At 49.4% G+C, this 26041-nt stretch overlaps 2 protein-coding genes across 4 annotated transcripts; one reads left to right on the top strand and one right to left on the bottom strand.

The window, feature by feature from the left end:
* Nucleotides 1–263: 263 nt before the first annotated feature.
* On the bottom strand, nt 264–5677 carry Bag5 (BAG cochaperone 5). Of its 3 annotated transcripts, none has more exons than XM_052184962.1 (2): nt 5508–5677; nt 264–3878 (listed from the first exon to the last, which is right to left on the bottom strand). In XM_052184962.1, exon 2 carries the CDS (start codon nt 3851–3853, stop codon nt 2510–2512), a length of 1344 nt encoding a protein of 447 aa, XP_052040922.1. In that variant the 5' UTR covers nt 3854–3878; nt 5508–5677; the 3' UTR covers nt 264–2509. The 3 variants fall into 3 exon arrangements, with proteins under 3 accessions (XP_052040922.1, XP_052040924.1, XP_052040923.1); XM_052184964.1 differs by lacking the exon at nt 5508–5677 and adding an exon at nt 5178–5386; XM_052184963.1 differs by lacking the exon at nt 5508–5677 and adding an exon at nt 5051–5155.
* A 7-nt stretch (nt 5678–5684) lies between these two features.
* Nucleotides 5685–25727, top strand: LOC127686919 (cytochrome c oxidase assembly factor 8). Its single transcript, XM_052184965.1, has 5 exons — nt 5685–5873; nt 15738–15935; nt 17204–17261; nt 22804–22894; nt 25397–25727. Exons 1-5 carry the CDS (start codon nt 5751–5753, stop codon nt 25500–25502), a joined length of 576 nt encoding a protein of 191 aa, XP_052040925.1. The 5' UTR covers nt 5685–5750; the 3' UTR covers nt 25503–25727.
* Nucleotides 25728–26041: the final 314 nt, after the last annotated feature.

Genomic DNA, 26041 nt, shown 5'->3' with positions numbered 1-26041 from the left:
AACTGGTTGGTACTTCATTACCGCTAATAGGTGGGTATTTTTGTTTTTGAAGATTTATTTTTTTATTATATCTAAGTACACTGTAGCTGTTTTCAGACATCCCAGAAAAGGGCGTCAGATCTCTTTATGGATGGTTGTGAGCCACCATGTGGTGGGATTTGAACTCAGGACCTTTGGAGGAGCAGTCAGTGCTCTTAACCACTGAGCTATTTCTCCAGCCCATATGTGGGTATTTTTAGCAAAATAAAGCATTAAACGAAATACACATTTAACAGGGACTTTGTCTTAAGACTTTTATCTAGGTGGTCAAAGAATGAACTGAAGGCAAAGCTATCTGAATTTTGGTGAAGGCAGCGAATACTTCTTTTCAGAAACAGGATTGATGTGGTTTAATGCTGGCAAAGGGCACGCTTCTCGGGAAGGTTTTACTCGTAGAAGTTTCTTCCCTTCCGATCCTGAAACCGTCACAGCGATGAACCCACGAAGCAGCCCAGTGACACACGTGACTCCCAAGAGGGACAAGAAACTTCAGTCCGAACTTCGCTCTTATTCTTTGTAAACAACTGGGTCCAAGGAGCTGTGATGCAGACAAAGCTTACTCCAAGGGCCACACAAGGTCATGTGACCGCCCGCCTCCAGGACCCAGAGGATGCACTCTGAAACCCCGCTGGCCTGGGAAAAGCCTCTTTCGCTACACAAGGCTCCAGGCTCAGCAGCGTGGGATGTCTTGGCAGGTTATAGAAATGCTACTTTAAAGAGACCAAAATCTGCCCCAACAGGACAATGGTCACTTTGAGAAAAAAGGCTGACTCTCAAAATGAAGCTAAAGAATTAGTAAGCGGTGAAAGCGACACAGCTAGAAGTGACTTGTATGTACAGTGGTCCCCAGAGCTCAGTGTAAGGACCTTTAGTCAGACTTGAGCTAAAGCGAGGACACAGAGAAGCAGCACCAATCAGCTCTGGCCAAACTGACAATTCCAGGGATCGCAGTGGACCGAAGCCCACAGGACCCAGTGTTGAACAGCATTCCCAGTAGGAGAGCTGTAAAGGGCTGTGGATGAGATGGTGCACATGAGCATGGGGCTGTGTGCTTATCACTTTAGCTATCATTCGCCTGTCATACTTTTAGCTGTTTAAAGACAATTTCCTTGCAAGAAAATTTCCAAATTAAACCACAGCTTGTCAGAGTTGAAAAGGTCAGCTCTCATAGGATCATGCAATGAGATGGGAACATGGAATGGGGTCTGTTAGTTACGTTGGGGCCTGCATTATCAAAGTGCTGCAGAATTTTGGGGAGTTTGTTTGCATTAATAGACAACCAGAGTGTTGGCTACTTAGAAAATATTCATGGAAACACACAGAAGGATAAAATAATAGAACCCTTTATATAGCTAACAGGTTCTGATGAATTTTCAGGCAGGAGTCCTAGTGTCAGTATGAGCTATGACATCAGCAGGTACCCAACACTCCAAGGAGGTACAGGTGATTATTAACTGCTAGCTGCAGTTAACTTTGTCTGATGGCTGCAGAGACCAGTCCCTTGGATTTACTGTAGTGTTTCGTATCATGGTGTAAAAAATGTTGTGGTTAACAGGCTTGTCTCTCTCCCAGCTATGATGGACAGACGGAGGAGGAGTCCATCTCATTTATGATACAGGTAAATGTTCCTGGTAGCTCTGGGGTAACCTGACACCGCACACTACGACCTCCATCCTGCAGTTACAGGTAGAGTGATGCTCTTTTTTTTCTCTAAGGGTCCACTGGCATCATTTCAATGTTCCCTATCCTTATAAGCTAATAAGGAGAATTTTAGGTTGAGATCACACAAGCAAAAATTGCTTGAAGGCATCATAGGTGATGTCCCGCCCCTTCCTAAGCATGGTTTCAACCTCAGGCCGTTAGGCTCATTAAGTCTGTGTGTGTTGTATACAAGACTCCCCCCTCTAAAATGAAAAGCACAGGGGAACAGAGTTTTTTCAAGCAAAAATGTTTATGACAAAACAGACCATCCAAACAAAAACCCTACCCCATTAAAATCGGGCAGGCCACCGGGCAGGCCACCGGGCAGGCAGGCCCGTGACTGTGAAGCCCAGCTCGCGTTAGCTCTGCGCTGCTTTTATGTTCAGACTTCATTCAACCCCAGAATTTCCTCCTCCTCTTAATTTGGCCAGTTAGAAAAGTCTGATCTGTCTCTAGACTCTTAAATTCTGCATTTAATGCTTGCACAACCCTTTAAAACTGAGGAATGCTGCCCATTTCATGTTCCCATTAAAACACACAAAATAGACACAAACCACACATCGTAAGGAGAGGGAGCCAGATGGAAAAGGTAACGTGCTATAATGATATTCGTTTCGCAACATCAAAAGCAGCAGAAATACCGAATATAATTTGATTAAATCATAAATACTGAGATTGACTATGCACATAGAAATCACATTTAGGCTCCATGAGCAGAAAGCTCTCTAAGGAGATCAAGTGCAAACCACCGAGATCAGCTCCTGGCCCTTCAGTACTCCCACTCGTCAGACTTCATGTCAAGGTAGCTGAGGATGTTCTGGGCCAGCTTCACAGCCTGTTTCCTGGCAGCCTTACACTTCTCTTCCCCCTGTGGGTCAACAGCGTCCAGAGCCAGCAACTGTTTGGTCAGTAGCTCCTCCAGACGAATGTAGTTCTTATCACTTCGATTTCCACCGAATGAGAGGACTTCGCCCTGGATCTCTGACAGGTTTCCAAGGACATCCCACACGGCCTTATGTGGGGGGGTCTCCTCACATGGGAACTGCTTCCTCTTCTCAAGGGCTTCCTTCAGGTCCAGGTATGTGATCAGGGTCTGCACCTCGATCACCGCTCTTCTCCTGGCTTCCCGGATGCAGGGGTTTTTCTCAAGACTCACTTCATCCAGCTGTCCGATCAAGCCCTGCAGTTCTGTCTTGGACCTCAGGTACAATTCAGGAGGGCTCTGCGCCTGGAGAAGTTCATTTTTGATTTCTCTCATCCTCTTGAGGACATTTTCTATTTTTATAATGGAATGGTTCTGTCCCAGGTCAAATGCATACGTGCTGTCAGCTTCCTCTTCTAAATCTAGATATTTCAGTAATTTGTTGATATCTTCCACCACCTCCCTCCGATAATTTCTGATCTCTGTACGCCCACACACATCCAGAGCATCTAAATCAGCAATCAGTCCTGACAGCACACATGATAAGTGCCTGCAAGTCTCAGAACTGTCCACGCCCATCAGGAGTGCGATCAGAGTGCCCCTGGCCTTGTTGACCTCACACATCACAGAGTTAATTTTGGGGACAGAAGGATGCACATCCTCAGAAAGTGGCAGGGAAGGCTGTCTCTTCATGCAGTCTTCAATGATCTCCTGCACCGCACAGATCTTGGTTAGTGTGCGGTACCTTGCTTTCCGCAAGGAGATCTTCCCTCCGGTTTTAACATGTGTCAGCCTCAGAATGATGTCCTGGATGCCTTCCTCAAACTCGCCGGTCACACAGTTGCCTCCACTGTAAAAGGGCACAATCTTTTCTTTCACAAGGGCCTGAGCTTCCTTAAAGATATTCTGGATTTCAATCCGGTGTGGGTGGTTTGCATTCTGCTCCAACTCTTTGAGGAGGCGTTCTGTCTCCTGTGCTGCCCTCTTCCTAGCTTGCTGGATGTCTCCTTTTCCTTCTGTATCCACAGAGTCAATTTCAAAGAGTTGTTTCGTCAGAATCCGCTCCAGCCTCTTGTAATTCTTGTCATCCGACAGGCCACTAAAGCCAACCACTTGCTGCTCTATACTCCTGACTTCCCGTTGGATCTCCTGAAGCCTACTAATAGCAGGGTGCTGGTTTCCCATATCCATGCTTCTGTGTTCAGCTTCACAAGCACTGAAAGACAGCAAGGATGGTAACTCAGTAGAGTCTCCGCAGGACAATAACCCATTCTAAACACTCCTCGGAGTACACTCTTTAACAGGGCTCATGTGGGTTGTGGAGATACTTCTCTGTCAAGTATCCAAGTTGGAGCCCCAGAACACATGTAAAAAAAAGCCAGGGAAGGGGCTGGAGAGAGGGCTCAGTGGTGCTCTCTAGAGGACCTGGGTTTGATCACCAGCACCCACATGACAGCTCATGACCACCGGTAACTCCAGTTCCGGGACATCCGATTCCCTTTCTGTATGCACAGGCACACATGTGATGCACAGACACCCACCCAGGCCAAACACCAATGCACATGAAATAGGAAAGCCAGGCAAGACGGGGCTCAGTTAAATTACCAGTGCCAGGGGGACAGTGATAGACGGAGCTCCGTGATTCACTGGCCAGCCTGACTAACCTAACTCAGGAGTTTCAGGACAATGAGAAACCCTGATTTAAAAAACAAAGTCAAAGGACGCCATAGAAATGATTGTGGATGGGAGGCCAAACTCTGGCACCTGGGCATGCACCAAAACACACAGAGGGTTTTGTCAAAGGTTTAAGAGACAAACGAGAAAAGGGAAGATGTGACATGCCAAGTCCCTCTCCTGAAAATAGTTGGAGAGGACAACTATTTTCCCAAACACCAAAACAACCCAAGTTGGTGTGCTGGTGTATGCCTACAATCCTAGCACCAGGGAGGCAGAGGAAAGAGAATTACGAACTCAAGACCACTAGGGGCTACACGGTGACCCCAAAAATCAAAAGCATAAAGAAAATAGGTGAACATGGCTGAGATTTTGAGTACAGACAGAAGGTACTCATGATCCGGCCTGGGTGGATGTCGAGGCTATGAATCTCTTAAACCATGAGAGCGAGCTGTGTCCACCTTCATACTAGGTCAACCCATCAGGTTAGCAGCACGGTTTCCTTAGAGCCCACCATCCTAAGCTACCCAGCGGGTACCCTTGTGGAAGTTAACAGTAGCTCCTCCAAACTGGCAGGAGCACCACTGGGCCAGACAGCTAACTTTCTACTTTTCAGAAAGAGGAACTAAGAAACTTGCAAATCCTCGCCCTCGACTTCATCCAATACCCGCCGCAAAAACCTGACGACTGCGATTAACTCGGTCGGTCACTCGCCTCCCCGTAAGTGTGCTTAGAGCATTTCCCACGCTCTCAGGTTTCTGTCAAACAGCTCACTTCTGGCGGGCAGGCCACAGAACTCAGTCCCTGGGAGGGTCCGAGCCCGGCCCTCGCAGCGCTTTACCCCGAGAGGTCTGGGTGGCGGCGGTCTTGGCTGCCGCGGAGGGCGGCGAGGTGGGAGATCGGCCCTTCACGGGGAGCGGCACCGGAGCGGGGCCCCCAGCGGCATCCCCCCTCGCCCTTCCCGGCTAGGTCTGACCCGGGCAGCCGGTGAAGGGGCCGGCGGAGGCGGCGGCAGCTACTGGCCGCGGCGGCCGCTCCCGGGTCTCGCCCGGCCGGACGCGCCGCCGCCTGACCTCACAATGGGCGCGCGGCGGGCGCGGGCCTGCGCAGCTAGGGCGGCGAAGCGCGCGAGTCGGGGAGAACGGAGCTCGCGCCCCCGCCCTGCGCTCACCTGCGCCGCACGCGCCATCGCGCTCCGCCACTTCCGCAGGGTTGTCGCCGTCCTCGCAGAGCGGGCCCGCCAGCTCCGAGCCCAGGGAAAACCTCTCCTCTCTTCGTCCTGTGCGGGCCTCGCCGCCCGTCGTCTCTCCCAGGGAATGAACACGGTCGGCCTCTCCGCGGCGCCTCAGGCTTTGCGACGCTGCCGTAAAAAGCCAACCTTTCCACTGTCGCGATCCTGCCGTACGCGCGGGCTATGGCGGCTTTGCGGCCCGGAAGCAAAGCGCTTCGCCGGCTTCTCTGCCGGTCTTTCTCCGGTGGCGGTGTTAGGCCGGCCCGCGAGCGCGTTACGGATCGCAGGGATGCAGCGTCCGGCCGGGTAAGCGGGTCGCTGGCAGGGAGGAAGGCAGCTGAGCAACTCCACGACGCCTGCATATCTCCGGCGGGCTGAGGATCATTGCAGCGGATCCGCTGTGGAGAGTTTTGCTTATTCCCAAGTTAATCACCATTTGTATTAACACAGCTTTTGAAGTGTGTGCTTTCTCATTTTCGCTTCGTTAAGATTAGTGTTCGCGCCAGGCGTGGTGGTGCACGCCTGAAATCCCAGCACCTGGGAGGCAGAGGCAGGCGGATTTCTGAGTTTGAGGCCAGCCTGGTCTACAGGGTGAGTTTCAGGACAGTCAGGGCTACACAGAGAAACCCTGTCTCCAAAAAACAAACAAAACAAAACATTAGAGTTCGACTTAAAGCGGTGGCTGACTTCATCACTCCACTTTGTAGACTTCGCATTGTTTGTAAATAGACACGGGATGTCTGAGATCTACAGTGCACTTCTGCAGGAAGAAAGGGCGTGAAGCCTTTTTAAAAATATCAGTTGTGGGGCTGAAGAGATTGGCTCGGCTGTTAAGAGCACTGAAGACAGTAACAGTGCACTCACATATACAAATATAAATAAATCTTTTAAAAAAACCCTCAATTGCACTTCTTTGCGACAGCATGTTTTGCTTAAGGAAGGCCTAAGTTTAGAGTCTCTCAGTCAGATGAAAATGCTAAGGCTGAGGGTAAAACATTAATCAGTGGCTACTAACACTTCATTTGCCTCTAGGATAGTGATAGAGACTGGAGAGCTTGGTTTTTAAACAGTAATTAAGAGAGGGAGGGGAGGGATGGGGAGAGAGAAGAGAGACAGAGAAAATTAAGAATTATAAAATGCGCTTGCTGTGAAATTTTTCATTTTTGTTATGCTGTGTCTCTTAGCACACTTTTATTATAACTACAGCTTTGAAGTTCTGTCTACTCCACAGTTTAGATTTATTGCCTAGGACCCTGGCCTCTGGCTCAGTTTCTTGGCACGAGAAAGAAACAAGCCTTTACTTCTGTCTTTAGAAAATAGAACTTTAGTCATTGTGCAGAAAAAATGAAACAGGTGTCTGAACATGCTTTGGGAGGGAAAAGTTTAACTCAGCCAACAGCTTTCTCATGGTGAGAGTTTGCCTTAACGTTCATTTTTACTTTTTAAAAAATTACTCTGATTTTGGGTGGTGTGCCCACAGTGGAGTTGAGAGGACAGCTTTCTGGAGACCCTTTGCTCCTTCCATGGTAGGTGCCAGGGGTGGACTCAGACTTTCACGTGAAATGCGTTTACCAACACCCTCTGAGCCATCTTGCCTGACCTTCCTATTTGGTGAATGAATGTTGGAAAAGACTAACAAGGCTTTGAAGAGTCTTGCTGGCACCGCCTTTAACTGGAAAGGCAAGCTGGTCTGCATAGCTAGTGCAGGCGAGCCAGGGTTCCGTAGTGAGACCCTGTCTCAAAACACGTTCCCTGAGGTCTGGATCCTCAGGGTAACCCTTCCGGCTTTTGGAGTTAGAGGGGCCAGCCTGTGCTGCTCACCTACTTGAGAGTAGCAGTGGGGTGACTGTGGCTAGGGGACCTGGCTATGGTTTTTAGGATCTAAACGTCCCATTATGGTAAATACTGGGTGGCATAAAAGAAAGCAGTTTTGCCTCAGGTCTCTTTCGTTGGTGTTACCATCTTTCTTGTTTCCTGATTAATTAAATGACTATAAGACAGATCAATGTCTTGCAAAGAAACTTTGTAAATCCCAAGTCTTAAAAGTAACTTTGTGATTGGACGGAGAGGCAGGCCTAATAGATCTCTGAGCTTGAGGCCAGCCTGGTCCGGCTACACAGAGAAAGAAACCCTGTCCTGAAAAGCCAAGCCAAGCCAAGCCGGGCGGCGGTGGCGGGGGCGGTGGTGGCGGCACACGTCCTTTAATCCCAGCACTCTGGGAGGCAGAGGTAGGTGGATTTCTGAGTTTGAGGCCAGCCTGGTCAACAGAGTGAGTTCCTGGATAGCCAGGGCTACACAGAGACACCCTGTCTCCAAAAAACCAAAAAAACAAACAAAAAAGAAAACTCAAGCCAAACAAACAGATAAGTAAAAATTAAAAAAGGATGTTGCAAACCGTTTCTTGTTCAATCAGACAAAGCCTCTAGCTTACGCCCGTTCTTCTCCAGCTCTCCGGGATCGCTGGAGGAGACCCGCTTTGCTTACTGACATAACTTCATTTCTGCTCTCTCTGCTCCCCTTCTTTCCTCCTTTTTATTTTTGCCTTTGGCAGGGTCTTGCATGTCCTGGTTAGTCTGGAACTTTGTGTGTAGCCGAGGGTGACCTTGAAATCCTCTTCTCTGCCTCAGCCTTCTGCAGCTCCAGTACTGAACCACATCAGCCACCCTGGTGTTTTGGTCTTTTGTCTGTTTTGTTTTTGATTTGAGACAGGTATTCCTCTGTATAGCCCTGGCTATCCTAGAACTCACTCTAAAGACCAGGAAGGATCTCGGACTCACAGAGGCCTGCTTGCCCCTGCCTCCCTACTGTGAGGGTCCACAGCAGCACTACTATGCCCTGCTGTGGGGAGGGTTCATAGCAGCACTACCATGCCCTGCTGTGGGGAATAATTTTTTTTTTAATTTTATGTGTATAGGTGTTTTGCCTATGTATATATCTGTACATCCCATGCATACAGTGTCAGTAGAGGCTGAATGCAGTGTGTTGGATCCTCTGGAAATGGAGTTACACATGGTTGTCAGGTTCCACGGGGTGCCGGGAAATGAAGTTGGGTCTTCCGGAAGAGCAGCTAGGGCTCTTAATCACCAAGCCATCTCTCCAGCCTGGGGTAAAAGTTTAATGAGATGCAAGACATTTATGCCATTTACATCCTCATCATTAACAAAAGAAAAAAACTGGGTAATTGTACCCTGAGCAGGCCTGTTGCCCACTACTGGAACTGTGGCCTGACATGACATCATTACTGCTGTGGCAGTCCTCACATATGTTAAAAGAGGTCAGGTATAGGAAAGCCGGGGCTGCATGCTTATGGGGAAAAGCCTTTCTCAAAAAAGAAAGGTCACTTTTAACTTCATAAAATGTTGCCAGGCAGTGGTGTCACATGCCTTTATTCTCAGCACTTAGTGGGGAGGCAGAGGCAGGTGGATCTCTGAGTTCCAGTGTAGGAGAATTTTAGCAGAGCCATTGTGTTTGGCATGAACTCTGGAATGATGGCACCTAGGCATTGAAGTAACCTTTTTAAGCAGTCAGCAGTTGTTATCTGAGGTTTATGAGATTGCTCTTCCTGAAAGATTCACAGGCTTTTGCATAGTGCAGTCCTAGGACATACCTGGCAAACCAGGAAGACTGGCTGAAACTTGCTTAGGTAATAGTTCCTTCAGACAACTCCTAGATCAGATTAGAGGTTTTGGTACACAGAAAGTAACGTCTTTCTTTCTCTGGTCAGCCAGCCAGCCTGGTCTGCAGAGAGAGTTCCAGGACAGCTGGGGCTATACAGAGAAACCCTGTCTTGAAAAACCAAAAGGAAAAAGAAAAAGAAAATGCACACAGATATAGACAGGGCTCCTGATGAAGCCCCCTCTGCAGTTTTTGGAAGCCATGTCCTGTAATTTGTTACTGAAGCAGCAATGGAGTCATGTCTTGTGATGGCTGGCATTTCTGTGTGGTCCCTGAAGTACCAGGGGTACAGACACACTTATCAGACACAAGTGGCTATGCAGGTAGGGCTTCATTGGTAAGTTGTGTTTTATGCAGAAAAGCAGGCTGAGTCCTCTGCTAAAGCTGCCACTTCCCAACTCCATAAGAAGTTTGTAAGTCTGCAGCTTGAGGCGGGCCCTGACCATCCGAGGAACACCTCCGGGGGCTGACTTTTAAGAGGAGTTGGAGTTGGAAAAAGCCAGCAGTAAGGTTCTTAGGCAGTGTGGTAGATAGGTTTGTGCCAACTTGACAAAAGCTAAAGTCATCTTGAGAGGAGGCAACTTTAATTAAGAAAATGTCTGCAGCCGGGCGGTGGTGGTGCACGCCTTTAATCCTAGCACTTGCGAGGCAGAGGCAGGCGGATTTCTGAGTTCGAGGCCAGCCTGGTCTGCAGAGTGAGTTCCAGGACAGCCAGAGCTACACAGAGAAACCCTGTCAACTAGGAAACAGAGGCAGGCCTGGTCTACTGAGCTCCAGGACAGAGTTCTACAGAGTTCCAGGAGAGCCAGGGCTACACAGAGAAATCCTGTCTCGGAAAAGAAAAGAAAAGAAAAAAAAGTCTCCATAAAATCAGACTGTGTGCATGAAAGCAAGCCTGTAGGTCATTTTCTAAATTAGTGATTGATGGGAAAGGGCCCAGCCTATTGTTGTGGTGCCATCCCTGGGCTGGTGGTCCTGGGTTCTATGAGAAAGCAGCCTGAAGGGCTGGTGGGATGGCTCAGTGGTTAGAACATTGGCTGCTCTTCCAGAGGTCCTGAGCAAGCAGCAGCTCACACACACACATCCACAAAGAGGTCTGCAGGTGTACATGCAGGTGTGCATGCAGGTGTGCATGCAGGCAGAGAGCACTTCTGTGTTTAAGAAAAATACATTTCGGGGCTGGAGAGGTAGCTCAGTGGGTAAGAGCACTGACTGCTCTTCCAGAGGTCCTGAGTTCAATTCCAGCACCCACATGGTGGCTCACAACCATACATAAAGAGATCTGACGCCCTCTTCTAGGGTGTTTGAAGACAGCTACAGTGTACTCACATATAATAATAGATCTTTAAAAAAATTTTTTTGAAAAAGGCCGGCCGTGATGGTGCAAGCCCTTAATCCCAGCATTCTAGAGGCAGAGGCAGGCAGATCGCTTAGTTCAAGGCCAGCCTGGTCTATGGAGTAAGTTCCAGGATGGCCAGGGCTACACAGAGAAATCTTGTCTTGAAAAACAAAAAGGAAAAGAAAAAAAAAAAAGCTGGCTGAGGAAGTAAGCAGTGAGGAGCAAGCCGGGGAAGCACCCTCTGTGGCCTCCGCGGGAGCGCCGAGCCTTGCCGCTGTTATATGGAACTGCGAGGGAAATAAACTCTTTCTCCTCAAGTTGCTTTTGGTCTTGGTGTCTATCAGAGCAGTAAGTCAACCTGACTAAGACAGCACTGCAGAGCCCACCTGTGAAGTAGGCCTTGTGTCTGGAGATGGTAGGAGAAGACAAAGATAATAAGGCAGTAAATATGGAGGAGTCCAGGAAGGCAACTCCAGCTGTGGTCAGTTCTGTGTGCTTTCCCTTGCAGACATTCAAGAAAGCAGATTCTGCGACTTGCATTTTTTTAGTATTAAACCTTTGCATGCCTGGTGGGATATCATCTTTGCGTTGGCTCGGTGTGGTTTGCTGGTTTATGCACCACCTTTATGCAGTAGGGGGCTGCAGACCCTAACTCTTAGCTCTTAGAGGAGCCTTGTAAAGCAAGAGGCCTCTGGCAAATGTGCATTCTCCCCGGCATCCCATCTCCCACTGTGGCTGTGTCTGCAGCACCGCCTGGAGGCGGGAGCTGGGGAGCCGTGGGCGGGGCTGTCAGGTTGGCTGCCACAGGAAGTGTTGGATTCTTGTCTGGCTCACCGCAGGGTCCACGGCCTGTGCAGCCTCCCTTCCCACGCATAGCCTTCCTGTCAGGAAGCCAGGCATTATGTTCTTACGGTGGAAGAACTTAAATTACAGTAATTATTCACTCTCAGAGGGAGATTTCTTTTACAAAAAGGGTTTTCCCCTCCCCCAAGCCTGCCTTTCTTTCCTGATACCATCTGCATGGTGAACAAAGACACAGGTATTTTCATGTAGGGAAAGGAGAGGAATTAACTCATCATAGCTAGAGATAAATATCTTTCAAGTTATTATGAAAAGTGGAATGGTCAGAACATTTGGCACATGGGTTCCTCTGTGGCAGCAGGTGACCTGACACCAGCAGCAGGTCTGTCTGAAGCCACTGTCCTGCTGGCCGCTCCCTGGGCTCACTGTGCTGTGCATGGCAATCAGGCAGAGAGTGGCAGCGGCGGCCATGATTCATTTTTGAGCAGGATCACATTGTATATCTTTAGCTGTCCTGGAACTGTGTAGATCAGGCTGGCCTGGAATCCTTTTTGCCTCTATCTTCTGATGATGGGAATTCAAAGTGCACATAAAGTGCACACAAAGTGACTCTTCACATTTGCTGATGAGCGCAGAGCCTGTAAGAAGAAGACATTCTGCTCAGTGAACGTGCTCCTTGTCGGTTTGTGAAGCTGTAGGCAGGAAGTGTAATACGGAAGCGTGTTCTAAGTGGCGAAGGGCTGCACCGAGTGGACTGTGCTAGGCTTGCAGTGTCCCGCACTCTTTAGCAGCAGGAGCTGTACAGCATGTCTCCACCAGCCTCTTGAGTTCTCCATCTCCCCCTGGGTAAGCATAGCCTTCCACTGCTCCCGCTAGCACAGACTGACCTACCTCTGCATCTTCCCATTCCTGAGAAGTTCTCACTCAGGAACCTGGCCCAGTCTGCTTGCCTACAATGCCAGCATTTGAGCCTTTGTGGCTAGACCTAGGAAACTCCAGAGCTAGCAGCTTGAGTTCCTAGGACCTATGAACATGTTGATGGTGACTCATCCAAACTTGTCATACATGGTGGAGTAGACTGTAAGTTAGGCCTGGGTCGGGAAGATGGCTCCGTGGTTAAGTGCTTGCTGCAAAGGCCAGGCTTCTGTCTGATCCCTAGCATCCATGAAAAATCTGAGGAAGTGTGATTGCTTAATGGAATCCCAGCATGTGAGAAGCAGAGACAAAATCCCTGCGATCTGTTGGCTCACAAGAATAGCTGAAACTGACTTAAGTTCAGGAGACACCTACCTCAGTATACAAGGTGGAGAGCAATAGGGGGAAACAGCCAGTGCCAACCTTGGGCTTCCACACATGCAGTGCATACACACGTGCACACACACACACACACACACACAAAGGAGAGAGAAGCCTTTAGAAGGCTGGGAGCACTGGCTTAGTAGGTCAGGTGTGTGCCACACCATCAGGAAGGCTGGGGTTTGGACCCCTAGCACCCATGTAAAAATCTAGTATGCCTATAATCCTTGTGGTGGCAGGAACACGGAAACAGGCTGCCACTTGTGACTGCACTTAGCGCTTGTGAGCAAGCATGTTTATGCTACCTCATCCAGACGTGCCAGATGTGCTTCGGTTAAGTCTGGGTTGGGGAGGTGCTCAGTGGCTCAGGTGCAGTCACTGGGGCTCACACCTCAACTGTACAACCCAAACTAACACACACACACACACACACAAAGCTAAGCCGCGGAGGCTGCGACTCTAGCTCAGGGCTAGAGTGCTTGCCTTAAACAGATTGGGTTCAGAGTTTGCTACAGCTCCACAAAACCAAATAATAAAACATATATGGCGAATAGGTGGCTCAGTGGGTAAGAGCACTGGCTGCTCTTACCAAAGGCCCAGGTTCGATTCTCAGCACCAAATAGCTGCTCCCAATTGACTCTGTTTCCAGAGGACCCAACACTGTCTTCTGGCCTTTACAGGTCCTAGGCATTCATGCAGGTAGAACACCTGTACACATAAAAATAAACTTTAAAGAATTGAAATACTTCTATGCCAGGCAGTGGTGGCACACGCCTGTAATCCCAGCACTCTGGGAGGCAGAGGCAGGCAGATTTCTGCGTTCGAGGCCAGCCTGGTCTACAGAGTGAGCTCCAGGATTCCAGGATAGCCCTACACAGAGAAACGCTGCCTTGAAAAAAAAACAAATTAAAAAAAAAAAGGACTTTTATTTTGGGTTAGGTGCTGTGTGGGTGCACGTGCTGGTGTGTACGTCAGTGTGTGTGCCCACAGAGGCCTGCCTGCCACGAGTGCCAGAAACTGCCCTTGGGCTCTGCGTAGGTGCGCCAGGTGCAGTGAACCACTCACCTCCAGCCTCACTGCAGGGTGCCTTGTTCGCCTTCTCACCCTGGCTGCCCTGGAAGCTGCTTTATAGACCAGGCTGGCCTGAAACTCAGATCTGCCTGCCTCTGCCTCCTAAATCCTGGAACTAAAGCTGTGCATCGCCAGGCTGGGGTTTTAAAGAAGCACTTGGAGTCAGGGATGCAGCTCCGTGGTAGAGCACTTGTCTAGCAAACTCAGGCAGTGGGTGTGGTCCTGGGGGGAGGGGAGCACTTAGAGATTGCTTTGGCTGCCAGCTGGAGGAGCATGGGCTGAGGTGTAGCGTGTCAGGGGTACAGGCAGTGTAGACACGCGGTTCCCCATGGTGTTTCATTGGAGGGCTAAGTTAACTTCTACCTCAGCCTCCTGCATGCTGGGATTACAGACACAGCCACTATGCCAAGATCATTCCTTTTTGTTCTTTTCTATTAAATGTATATAGCAAAACATAAGGTCTGGTTTAAATTTTCTTTTTAAAGAGACTTATTTATTTATTTATTTATTTATTTATTATATGTAAGTACACTGTAGCTGTCTTCAGAAGAGGGCACCAGATCTCATTACATATGGTTGTGAGCCACCATGCGGTTCCTGGGTGTTGAACTCAGGACCTCTGGAAGAGCAGTCAGTGCTCTTATCTGCTGAGCCATCTCACAAGCCCCCTGGTTTAAATTTTTACAAAATAAATAGATGCAGTAGAGGCTGGGGCTGGGGCTCCTGTGGCAGAGTGCTTGTCTGGCGCTGGAAGCACTGTTCACAGAGCTGCATCTCCAGCCCAGCACTCCTGACCTGATCTTGAATGACAGTACTCACAGGAAGAGCCTTTGTCCTAGGGTGATTGATGTTAGGCCTGGAGAGGTGTCAGTCCTAGCCCTGACTGCCCTTCCAGAGGATCCAGGTTCAATTCCTAGCACCTACTTGGCAGCTCACGACTAACTCCACTCCCAGGGGATTCAATACATTTACACAGACACACACGCAGGCCAAACAACAATGCCCATAAAATAAAATTAAAAAAAAACAAACAAAACACAGCTGGGCGGTGGTGGCGCACGCCTGTAATCCCAGCACTCTGGGAGGCAGAGGCAGCCGGATTTCTGAGTTTGAAGCCAGCCTGGTCTACAGAGTGAGTTCTAGGACAGCCAGGGCTACACAGAGAAACCCTGTCTCGAAAAAACCAAATAAAAAAAAATACACAAAAGATGATTGATATGATAAGCATCCAGTTTATACCCAACAACAAACATATGGTCAGAATATTGGTTTTTCTAAACATTTATTTTAAAGGATTTATTTTTATTTTATGTTGTGTGTGTGTGAATATGTGTAATGTGTGCATGTTTGCTGAGCCCTGGAGGTACTGGCCTCCAACAGCCTTAGTAGTATTTTCAGAAGAGCAAAGTATATATATACACACACACACATTTTAATTTTGGGTGTACTGGTGGTAGAACCCAGAGCCTTGGGAGTGCTAGAAAATGCTCTTACCTTCAGGTACATTCCTGGTCCTTTTATTTTATTTATATTTATAATTTTGAGACAGGATTTACTAAATTGTCCAGGCTGGCATTAAACTATGATCCTGCCTCAGCTTCCTGGCTGGAGTTACTGGCCTGCCTTCGAGGCCTGGCCTCCTCTGTCAGGGTGTGGAACTGTTTCAACATCATTTGGTGAACAGTATAATCATGTTAGTATTTAAGCCAGGTATGTGGTGTCTGCCTGTAATACCAGCACTTGGGAGGCTCGGCAAAAGGATTGTGAGTCAGGCCCAGGTCACATTGTTAGATCATGTCTGAACAAACGAAAAAGGAAAACAAAACAAAATTATGGTATTATAGCTCTTTTAGTTTGGAAAATGATCAGATGGATACATCGTAGTCTTTCACAGAGTAAGCTGGTGAGGGCCTTGAATAAATGCAGGTTGTTAATTTTATAATGGCCAGGGTCTGGCTTAGTTAACAGGTTGATTCATTTCATTAAAGGTCTCAGGATTCTGCCCTCCAAGACAGTCTTGCCATGATTGGATAGGCCCCCCAGACAAATACTCAAACCTTCGTCCTGTTCATTTTCACATCCCTGAAAACGAGTCTCCCTTGGAGCAAAGGCTTAGAGAGTTGAGACAAGAAACGCAAGAATGGAATCAGCAGTTCTGGGCCAAGCAGAATTTGTCCTTTAATAAGGTAAGTGTGGGGTTCAGATCAGTTAGGGATAATCCACTCAGCCACTTGGGGGCGCTACATCCATAGCAGCTACATTGTTGCCTTTCTGTTGCAGCTTGTGAGAGTAAATAGAATACTTTGTCTCTTTCTAATAGTGTCTTTAGCAGCCATATGTGGCAGTGCATTCCTTTAATCTCAGCACTTGGTCATCAAAACCAAGAGAATCTCTAGTTCAAGGCCAGTCTTCATTGTGAGGTCCAGACTAGCCAGAAATATGCCTGTGAGATATGTCTATGTCACTATGTATAGGAGATCCTGTGTCAAAAAATGTTTTTTAAGAGATAGATTGTAACTGTGTGGAAGACACCTTGTCTTAAGTCACAGTTTGAGGCTTTCTGGAGAGAGCAGTAGCAAGGGCCAGGACTAACTCTGTCTTGAATGCATTGCCTGTTTATAAAAAGTCACTGCCTTTTATATATATTCAGATAAATATCCTGATAGAAAAGAAAATATACAGAGTGTTTGTTGTATTCTGTGGATTTATTAACAACCCACCTTCTCAGATTCCTCGAACATCTTTTAAATTCCTGTTTCAAGCTGGGCATGACGGCACACACCTGTTACCCCAGCGCTGTGGAGCAGGAATTCAAAGCCAGGCTAAACTTACTATAGAGCACGTTTGAATCCATCCTAGGCTACAAAAAAGTATCCTGTATCAAGGACTTTTATCATTATCCTGAATTTTTAACTAGGTTGAGATGGTTGAAAATAAACTTATATTTTTTGAAGATTTTATTTATGTATTTATTTTATATATATGAGTAGCTGTACTGATGGTTGTGAGCCATCATGTGGTTGCTGGGAATTTGAATTCAGGACCTCTGCTCACTCCAGTCGAGCCCGCTTGCTCTGGTTGGCCCTGCTGCCTAAAGATTTATTTGTTTATTATGTCTTAAGTACACTATAGCTGTCTTTGGACACACCAGAAGAGGGCGTCAGATGGTTGTGAGCCACCGTGTGGTTGCTGGGAATTGAACTCAGAACCTTCAGAAGAGCAGTCGGTGCTCTTAACCGCTGAGCCATCTCTCCAGCCCATGGGTTTTAATATTTTTAAAATGAGATTTGATTTTTTTGAGACAGGGCTTCATGTAGCCCAGGATGAGCTCAAGGCTTGTAGCTGAGGATGGCTTTGGTCTCCGGGTACCCGTCTGCACCCCACTTGTCTGGTTCAGGGAGTGCAGGTGAGTACCAAGCAGCTGGCTAACAGAGCTCTCATGGACACCTTTCAGGAAAAAGAAGAATTCATTTACTCAAGACTACAAGCTAAAGGCCTGCGAACCAAGTCAGGTTAGTACGTTTGTGCTGTTACTGTTGTAGAAAAAAGTGGTAATGAGGGGGGAACACTGGACAGCCAGCCAGACAGCCTCTGTGTCCTTGCTTACCGTCTCACTACCTGCAGAGACTCCTGCCCTGTGCGTATGTGTCAGCGGGTTCCCACAGGCTCCTGGCCCCCTCTCTTCTCTTCATCTTCAGGCGTTTAGCTCAGAGTTTAGCTCTTCCCTGTCCATTGATTTTCCTCTTTGTGTACTGTGCTGGAATAGAATCCAAGGCCTTGAGCATTGTGGGTAAGCACTCAAGCCATTGGACAGCACAACCTTGCCTTCAGATGAATGGCTCCCCCTAAGGTCACTGTCTAGACCCAAACATCAGCTGCATGGGAACTGAAAGCATCTGAATGGCTGGGGCCCCTGTAGTGGGACGTCCAGTTGTGGTGGATGCTGAGGCCCCGGGACATGGGTCGCAGGGGGCCAGCAGTGGGCTGTCCTCAGACAGTGGGACCAGAGCCCCAGGACTACCACTTCCTTTGTTCTCAAAATCCTCTCCTGTGCTGTCTTACCTTTCTCTTGCTTTGCATAACCTGGCCCTCTGCCTCCAGGTTAATCCTTCTGTCCAGTGGTGAGCCTTCAGGCCGGCTTCCAGCCATGCCAGGCAGGCCCTGGCTCAACAGACAGAGATGGGGCTGTGCTGAATGACCCTGGCTGCTACTGTGGGGCAAGGATGGAGGCCCAGAGGGGCCAGACAATGTCCAGGGAACACACTGTTCATGACAGAATAACAGATTGGTGGAGTTTGTAGCCAAGAGGACACGGACCATCTGGACTTTTAAACAGGCTACAACGAATTTGCCTTAATAACAAGACCTGTGGACCAGTGACTGGGTGTGTAGGGAGGAAAACTCTGGCTTTAAACAATCAGGGCATCTCAAGCAGCAAGGTATCCGTCTGTGCTTTATTTTTTTTTTTTTAACTATCTAAGTACACTATAGCTGTCTTCAGTCGCACCAGAAGAGGGAGTCAGATCTCATTACGGATGGTTGTGAGCCACCATGTGGTTGCTGGGATTTGAACTCAGGACCTTCAGAAGAGCAGTCAGTGCTCTTAACCGCTGAGCCATCTCTCCAGCTCTGTGCTTTTTGAGTTCATAGGAAAGGTTCCTCCGGCACTCAGTCCTGACGGAGTTGCTTTGGTGCCTGGTGGTGGCCTAGAAATCCCCAGCCGCTCCCTAGAGGAAAGCAAGTGGAGCGGTGGCCGTGGACAGTGAGCTCAGCAAGTGTTCCTTACAGGCCTTCTTTAATTGCAGAGTGGGGACCTCTAGGTGCTGCGGGATTGCAGACCAGCTAGAGCGGCTGGCCGCCTCCTGGCTGCAGGTTCTGCTGCAGTGTGGGGAATTCACTGACTCCAGGTGCAGGAAGCAGGATGCCCTGATTGCATGTAGACAGCAGTGTAAGGAGGGGTTCTTCCTTCCCGTTCTTTGACTGCGTAAGTGTTTGTGCATCCAGAAGAGAGGGAGCTGTGGGGACAGATCCACTTTCTCAGATGGCGTTTGTGAGACACCCACACATGTTCAGTAATGACGTCATGTGATTGAGTTTCCCCTCTCCATCCTCCATTAAGGCTCCTTCCCCTCCTCCCTTCCTGGCCCCAGCCCTTCTCTTTACCCTCCTCCCTGCTCCAGTTAGCTTTATGTTCATTAGTAAGAGGCAGAGAGATAGAGGAAGGAACAAGAATTAACGTGGCAGGCATTGATGGGGTTCCTCAGGGTGTTTGGGTGAGCTGACCCTAGGTCTGTCTGAGAGCTCCTTGGGAAGGAAGCCTTAGGTGTGGGCAGCTCTGCCTTCTTCCACCCTGCAGTTCACTGCACTGCAGCAGCGAGCCTGCCTGGAGCCCCGTCACCTCTCCAACTACTGCCAAGAGTCAGAGGGCTCTGAAGGCGGGTGTCTGACCGTTGATGAGAGAGAGAGAGACGAGGAACTGGGTGTAGGGAGGACCGGTAGGAGTCTCCAAAGCCAACAGAGAAACAGCTGTGCTGCTGTTGCCAGGGGAACAGATTTCCTGTCTCGACAGTCCCTCCCTTGTTATGAAAGGCCCAGAGATGCTGCTGGAGCAGAGGGGGCTCCCTTCTCCAGGATCAGCTGTGTTGCCACCCTGAAACCCTGAAAGCTTCTCTGGACTGGATTCCATCCTGGCCCTCCCTCCATCCTGGCCCCTCCTTCCTCAGACTCCTCCCTCCCAGTGCCCTCTTATTTATTGTATGTAAGTACACTGTAGCTTCTTCTGACATTCCACAAGAGGGCGTCAGATCCCACTACAGATGGTTGTGAGTCACCATGTGGTTGCTGGGATTTGAACTCAGGACCTTCAGAAGTGCAGTCAGTGCTCTCAACCAGCTGAGCCATCTCTCCAGCCCCGCCCTCTTCCATCTTGGTTCCCTCTTCCCTCCTGGTCCTTCCTCCCCCTTGCCTGTGTCATCCTTTGAGACCAGCTTGTGTGTCCCCTTCCCTGGGAGCCTTTGGCGTCCTCACCTCTCAGGTGGCAGGTGCTCTGCACTTCATCTGAGCAGCATCTATCTCCACTGACTTCCGGGAAGGACATTGAGCAGAACTACAGCCCTGGCCTTTTGGGGGCTGACAAGCCAACAGAGCAGGGTCAGCATACAGGTGGGTTCACAACGCACTTCTTGCATGTGGAACCTTGAAGAAAACTAGCAGGGACTTAGGGAAGAGAGTGGGCACCTGTGTGTGTGTGTGTGTGTGTGTCCGTCCGTGTGTTTCCTCAGAAGAGTCCTCTAGGTGGAGGAGACAGCAGGAAGGCTGAGTCAGAAGCCTAGGTGAATAAAGTACTGGGTGTGGTTAGCACAGTGGAGAACACTGCTGAGGCCCTAACCAGGGCTTGACTCTCCCACATGCTCTGCACAGTAGCAGGGTTGCACAGCACACAGGCCATGTCCGTACCTGTAGTAAACTGAGGCACAGAAGATGGCAGACCACCTACAGCTGCCTAATAGGATGGGCCGAGGGTAAACACAGAAGTGCAACTGTGGGCTTGAACCAGTCTCCTCTCTTGGTCTCATCCTCAGCCTAGGGCCGCCCAGGAGGGGTCGGTGGGAGGGTGGGGAGGGCTAGAGGAGGGTCTACTTGTTTCTGTCATGCTGTGACAGCTCTGAGTTTGTCTGTTCTGTGGGCTTGCCTGACCCCTCTTCCCCCTTTTAGTGCCTGTCTCTGTACCACCAGACAAGAGGCTCCGCCCGAGGCAGGTCTGCTGGAGGTGTTAGCATAGCACCCCACCTGTGGAGAAGAGGGTAGGGCTTGCCAGACGCCCCGCAGCTCACAGAGTGGTTGGTGTTAGGTTTTCAGCTTCTGAGTCAGAGCACCCCTTCCCACGTGCACCCTCTGCTACCACACTGGCTGTCGCATCCCCTGCCATCGCAGTTACTTGAGACTGGTCTCTGGACCAGTGACACTCCAGAACTGGTTAGTTTTCATGCGTAGATTATCCCTGAGAGTGGGTGCTACCCACCAGATGGGAGCATGGGGTCACCTGCCCTAGATCCACTGTCCCCAATGCCTCAGTGTGTGCTCACTGACTCAGAGCACACAGTCACCTTCCCCAAGGATGTGCTGACTGCTGTGACCAGTGTGCTGAAGTTTATCTCTGGGCCCAAGTTCTGCCCGTGCTGCGTGGCCCCTGCAGCGTGGCCCCCACAGCTCCATGTTAAGTCTGGAAACAGAGATGCAAGCCTTCGTGCGTCCTTTGTTTTAGTTTTGGAGACAGGGCTCTTCCCAGGAAACCGTGGCTAGCCTGGAACTCATTGAGATTGCCTTCCTCCACCCTGCTAGCTGGCATCAGAGGCTAACTAACCTTGTCCTGCTCTTCCAACCCACCTTTGAGCTGTTAACTTCTTTGATGAGTGTTAACATTGTAAACAAAAGCTCTGGGCTGGAGCTGGGAAAGCCAACTGCAGTCCTGACAGAACTTTGCTGAGTCTCCTAGGCGGAGGGCAGTGCCCTCTTTTTGTTGGTGGTTTTTATTTTGTTTTTATAAGGTTTCTCTATGTAGCTCAGGGTGTCTTGGAACTCACTCTGCAGACCAGGCTGGCCTTGAACTCAGGGATCCATCTGCCTCTGCCTCCCAAGTGCTAGGGTTAAAGGCATGTGCCACCACGCCCCTGGCACGCCCCTGGCTAGAGTTAGCATTTATGTGTTGATCTTCTGTAAGTTTGTTGAATGTATTAACTCTTTACACACATACCACACACACATAATTTAGTTTTATGTGTATGAGTGTTTTGCATCTATGCATGTTTGTTGCCCTCAGAGACCAAAAGAGGGAGGGCTTTGGATTCCCTAGAGTTGTGAGCCTTCCTGTGAGTTCCAGGAACTGACCCAGCACTCTTAACTGCTGGGGCCATCTCTCCAGCCTTTGTTTTGTTTCTTTTGAGACAGTATCTCTTGTAGCCTGCAGTGACCTTGATTTTATGCTCCTCCTGCTTCCTGATCCGTGTGATGCTGGGTCAGCTGACGCAAACTAGGCCTGTTCTTTTGTTTTCTTTTCTTCTTTTTCTTTTTAACACTAAGAAAACAGAACTACAACAACCCGGCTAGTGAAATGGCTCAGCAGTTAAGGGCTTGGCTGCTTTCCTAGAGGACTTAGGATTCCGTTCCCAGCACCCACACGCTGGCTCCCAACCATCTGTAGCTCCGCTTCCAGGGGTTTATGGGCAGCAGGCAAGGGATGCACAAACAAGGGCTGCAGAGCATCCCTACACGGAAAACAAACAGGAAGTGATGAAACTTTTACTTGGTGGCTGGAGTGATAACTCAGTGGTGAAGAGCTTTTACTGTTGTAATAGAAGACCCAGAGTTGGTTCCCAGCAGCCATGTCAGGTGGCTCACAACTGCCTGCAACTCCAGTTTTCAGGCCACTTGATACCTGCTGGCCTGCAGGCCCTGCACCTACACACTGTGCATAAACTTGCGCGCACACACACACACACACACACACACACAGTTGAATTAGAATCTTTAGTTGGGCATGTCAGCACTTGCCTTGGGAGCAAAGGCAGGTGGATCTATGTGTGTTTGAGGCCACCTGCTTTATAGTGTGAGTTCTAGGACGGTATGTGGGGGTCAGAGGACAACTAAGGTGAGAATTGCTTCTCTCCTTTTACCTTCTGGATCTCAGGGATCAGACTTGGCAACAAGTGTCTTTAGCCACTGAGCCATAGACAGTGCCCTGGTGTTTGGTGGGTTTTTTTTGGTGGTGGTGGTGGTGGTGGTGGTGGTGGTGGTGGTGGTGGTGGTGTTTCCAGACAGTGTTTCTCTGTGTACCCCAGCTGTCCTGGAACTGACTCTGTAAACCAGGCTGGCCTTGAACTCACAGAGATCCGCCTGCCTCTTCCTCCTAAGTGCTGGGATTAAAGTGTGTGCCCCCCCCCCCTTGGGTTTGGATTTTTAAGACAGGATCTCCTATAGCAAGGCTGGCCTCAGACTTTGATCCTTCTATTTTTAGCCACAGTGCTGGGTTCTAAGCGTGTTGTGACTTACTTCTAGGCCAAAGAGCAACGCTGGATGCAGAGGAGATGGCCGACTTCTATAAGGACTTTCTGAGTAAGAATTTCCAGAAGCACATGTGCTATAACCGGTAAGCGTTCTCACCTTCCCTGAGGTCACCTAGCATACCCACATCTGTACGGTTCACCTCGAACTCAGAAATCCACCTGCCTCTGCCTCCCAGAGTGCTGGGATTACAGGCATGTGCCACCACCGCCTGGCTCACTTTTTGCAGTTTTAACTAAACTTGTCAGCTTCAGTATGTGTGCACGGTACCCACAGTGCCTCCAGAACTTACATCAGCTAGTAGGTCCTGATGACGTCCCTTAAGTATCTTTCTTTGGAAATATGGGGTCAGTCAGAACCCTTGGTCAGTAGAGATCAAGCGCCACAGGAGAGCCATACAGGAACTAGCAAGGAGCCTGAAATGCAGGGTGAGTCACCCTCCCATGCACTACACGCAGAGGATTACAAAATATCACCGCACACAGGTGTCTGCGAGCACTCAGGAAAGCTCTGGGTCTCTTCTGGTTATGTGTGGCTCATGTGGAAAAGCTTCCCTGCCCCTGGGCCAATATTATTTAAAGGCGACCACACAAAAGGACACTCAGGCTTGCTGCTGTTGGCACACACCTTTAATCCCATCACTAGGGAGGGAGGCACAGGCAGGTGGATCTCTGAGTTTGAAGCCAGCCTGGTCTACAGAGTGAGTTCCAGGACAGTCAGCACTGCCCTGAGAAACTCGTCTTGGAAAACAAAACAAAAAGAACACTTAGATATAGTGATGTAATCATTTCCCTGATGGCCACACAGGTCTAGACACTCGTCTTCTCTCATTCCTGGTTAAAACCACCGGTCAGCAAAAGCTGTGGGGATTGGATGGTGACTGATGAGGGCGCCACCCCTGAGTCCTCAACAAGTCCTTGTCTTACACAGTGGGCCCGCCCAGTGGGCTGCAGGCGGAGGGACGGCCCACGCCTGCAGCTGTTCTCATGAGATTTGCCGCTGGAGTGTGCTTAGGTTTTCAAATCCACGCAGCAGCTCGTAGGCCAAAGTCAGGGCTGTGTTTATGTGGGGCCGGCATGAGAACCTGAAGATGTCGGCTCAAAGTACTGGGAACCATTCTACAAAGTGCCCGGTCCTGAGCTCTTGTGACAGGTGTCCAATGGAGATGAATAGGTGTGTCTGGGTTAGCTGATCATCCTGCATCCTGGCAGATTAGTGGATTGGTGTTTTTTTTGTCTTTTTTTTTTTTTTTTGAGACAAGGTCTCATGTATAAGCCTGATGGGGTGGAAACTTGCTATGTAGACCAGGGCTCTGTCTCAGGAGTGATAGAAAAATAACAAGTAGGTGTTACCATAAGTGTCTCTTTTTTGTTACTGTGGTTGTTTGGTTTTTTGTTTATTTTTATTTTATTTATTTATTTATTTATTTATTTGGCTTTTTTGGATTTGGTTTTTTCGAGAAAGGGTTTCTCTGTATATCCCTGGCTGTCCTGGAACTCACTCTGTAGACCAGGCTAGAGTTTTTTGTTTTATATTTCTTGCTTTTTTTTATTGGATATTTTATTTATTTACATTTCAAATGTTATCCCCTTTCCCGGGTTTTCCCTCTGGAAACCCCTCTGCTTTGTTCCTTTGGGATTTTTTTGGAGAAAGGATCTCACTGTGGTTCTGGATTTTCTGGAACTCACTGTGTAGACCAGGCTGGCCCCAGGCTCATAAAGGTTCCACCTACCTTCACTTCCCAAGTGCTGAGGTTAGAGGTATAGGCTGCCATGTGCTTAGCCTGATAATCTGATTTTTTTTTTAAACGTTTTAGTTTTTTGTTATAGCCATGAAGCAATTTAGATGCCATTTGAGATTTGCATTAAAATGTAGCAGTGACAGGGTTGGGTGTGGCCAAAGTGGCTAGGTTTCCGAGAACGGGTGGCTTTGGAGGGAGCAGAGTGTGGAGTGTGTGTTGTGTTGCTTTGACCCTGTTAGGGGACCCTGAGCTCAAGGACACAGCGCACGGCTGCCCCCTGCAGGCTCCGTGTGTACAGGGCCCTCGGGAGGCTTGGAGCTGCCCCCAGTGGGCGGGCTTCCACTGACGACGAGTAGGCAGCAGCCCATGTGTTCTCTGTACAGATTCCGGCAGGGTGTGTATGAGAGGATCAGAGACCTGTCACCCAGGAGAAGGGATTTAGAGCCCTGTGACATTCAGCTTCCTTCTGTGGAATGCTTTGTCTCCTACAAATTAGACCAAAGCAGGACACCCTCCACCCCGGGTCCCTAGAAAGCCTGGTAGGCTGTTCCATAGGTACTCCTCAGTGCCTGTCCTGGGATGCTGCTGGGTCCCCAGAAGATCCTAGGAATCTGCTAGGAAAGGCCAGGGGAAGATTAGAGCTCTCTATATACATAGGGGCACTATGTGTGTCTCTGTGTGTGCGTCTCTCTCTCTCTCTCTCTCTCTCTCTCTGTGTGTGTGTGTGTGTACGCGTGCGCGCGCGCGTCCTATAACCTGCTGGGGAGTCAGGTGACCATGGCACCTTCAAGGGGAACTGCCATCAGGCCTGACACTGCAGTTGACTGGGGTCCTCTCTCTCTGTAGAGACTGGTACAAGCGTAACTTTGCCATCACCTTCTTCATGGGGAAGGTGGCCCTGGAGAGGATGTGGAGCAAGCTGAGGCAGAAGCCAAAGAGGACGAGCAGCTAGGAGGAGCCACCGAGCCAGACCCGCAGCACCAGGTTCCGCTTCTGAGGCCCTGGAAACTGAGTGAGCACAAGTCCTGTGGCCTGGGTCCAGATCTTTCCTGACTGCATCCCCACCTGGCTCAGCCTCATCAACTTACTGTATGCTTATTGTCTGTATTTTGAATTATATCAGTTCAGAATATAGCAATGTAAAAATGTGAATAAAGGTTCAGTGCAAGAATTTAAACCAGTGCATGTCGGGAGTAAGCTGGCCCTGGTGGGGGGTGGGGGAGTCCTTGGTGGGGTGGGGGGGGTCCTTAGCCCCGGTGGTATGTCTGTGTGTGTGTGTATCCTCGGCCCTGGTGGGGTGTGTGTGTGTGTGGGGGTCCTCAGCCCTGGTGGTATGTCTGTGTGTGTGTGTGTGTGTGTGTGTATCCTCGGCCCTGGTGGGGGGTTGTGTGGGGGGGTCCTCAGCCCTGGTGGTATGTCTGTGTGTGTGTGTGTGTGTATCCTCGGCCCTGGTGGGGTGTGTGTGTGTGGGGTGTCCTCAGCCCTGGTGGT

The sequence above is a fragment of the Apodemus sylvaticus genome, chromosome 6 (assembly GCF_947179515.1).
Source record: "Apodemus sylvaticus chromosome 6, mApoSyl1.1, whole genome shotgun sequence".
Classification (NCBI taxonomy): Eukaryota; Metazoa; Chordata; class Mammalia; order Rodentia; family Muridae; genus Apodemus; species Apodemus sylvaticus.
This window is presented reverse-complemented; position numbering and strand designations above follow the sequence as displayed.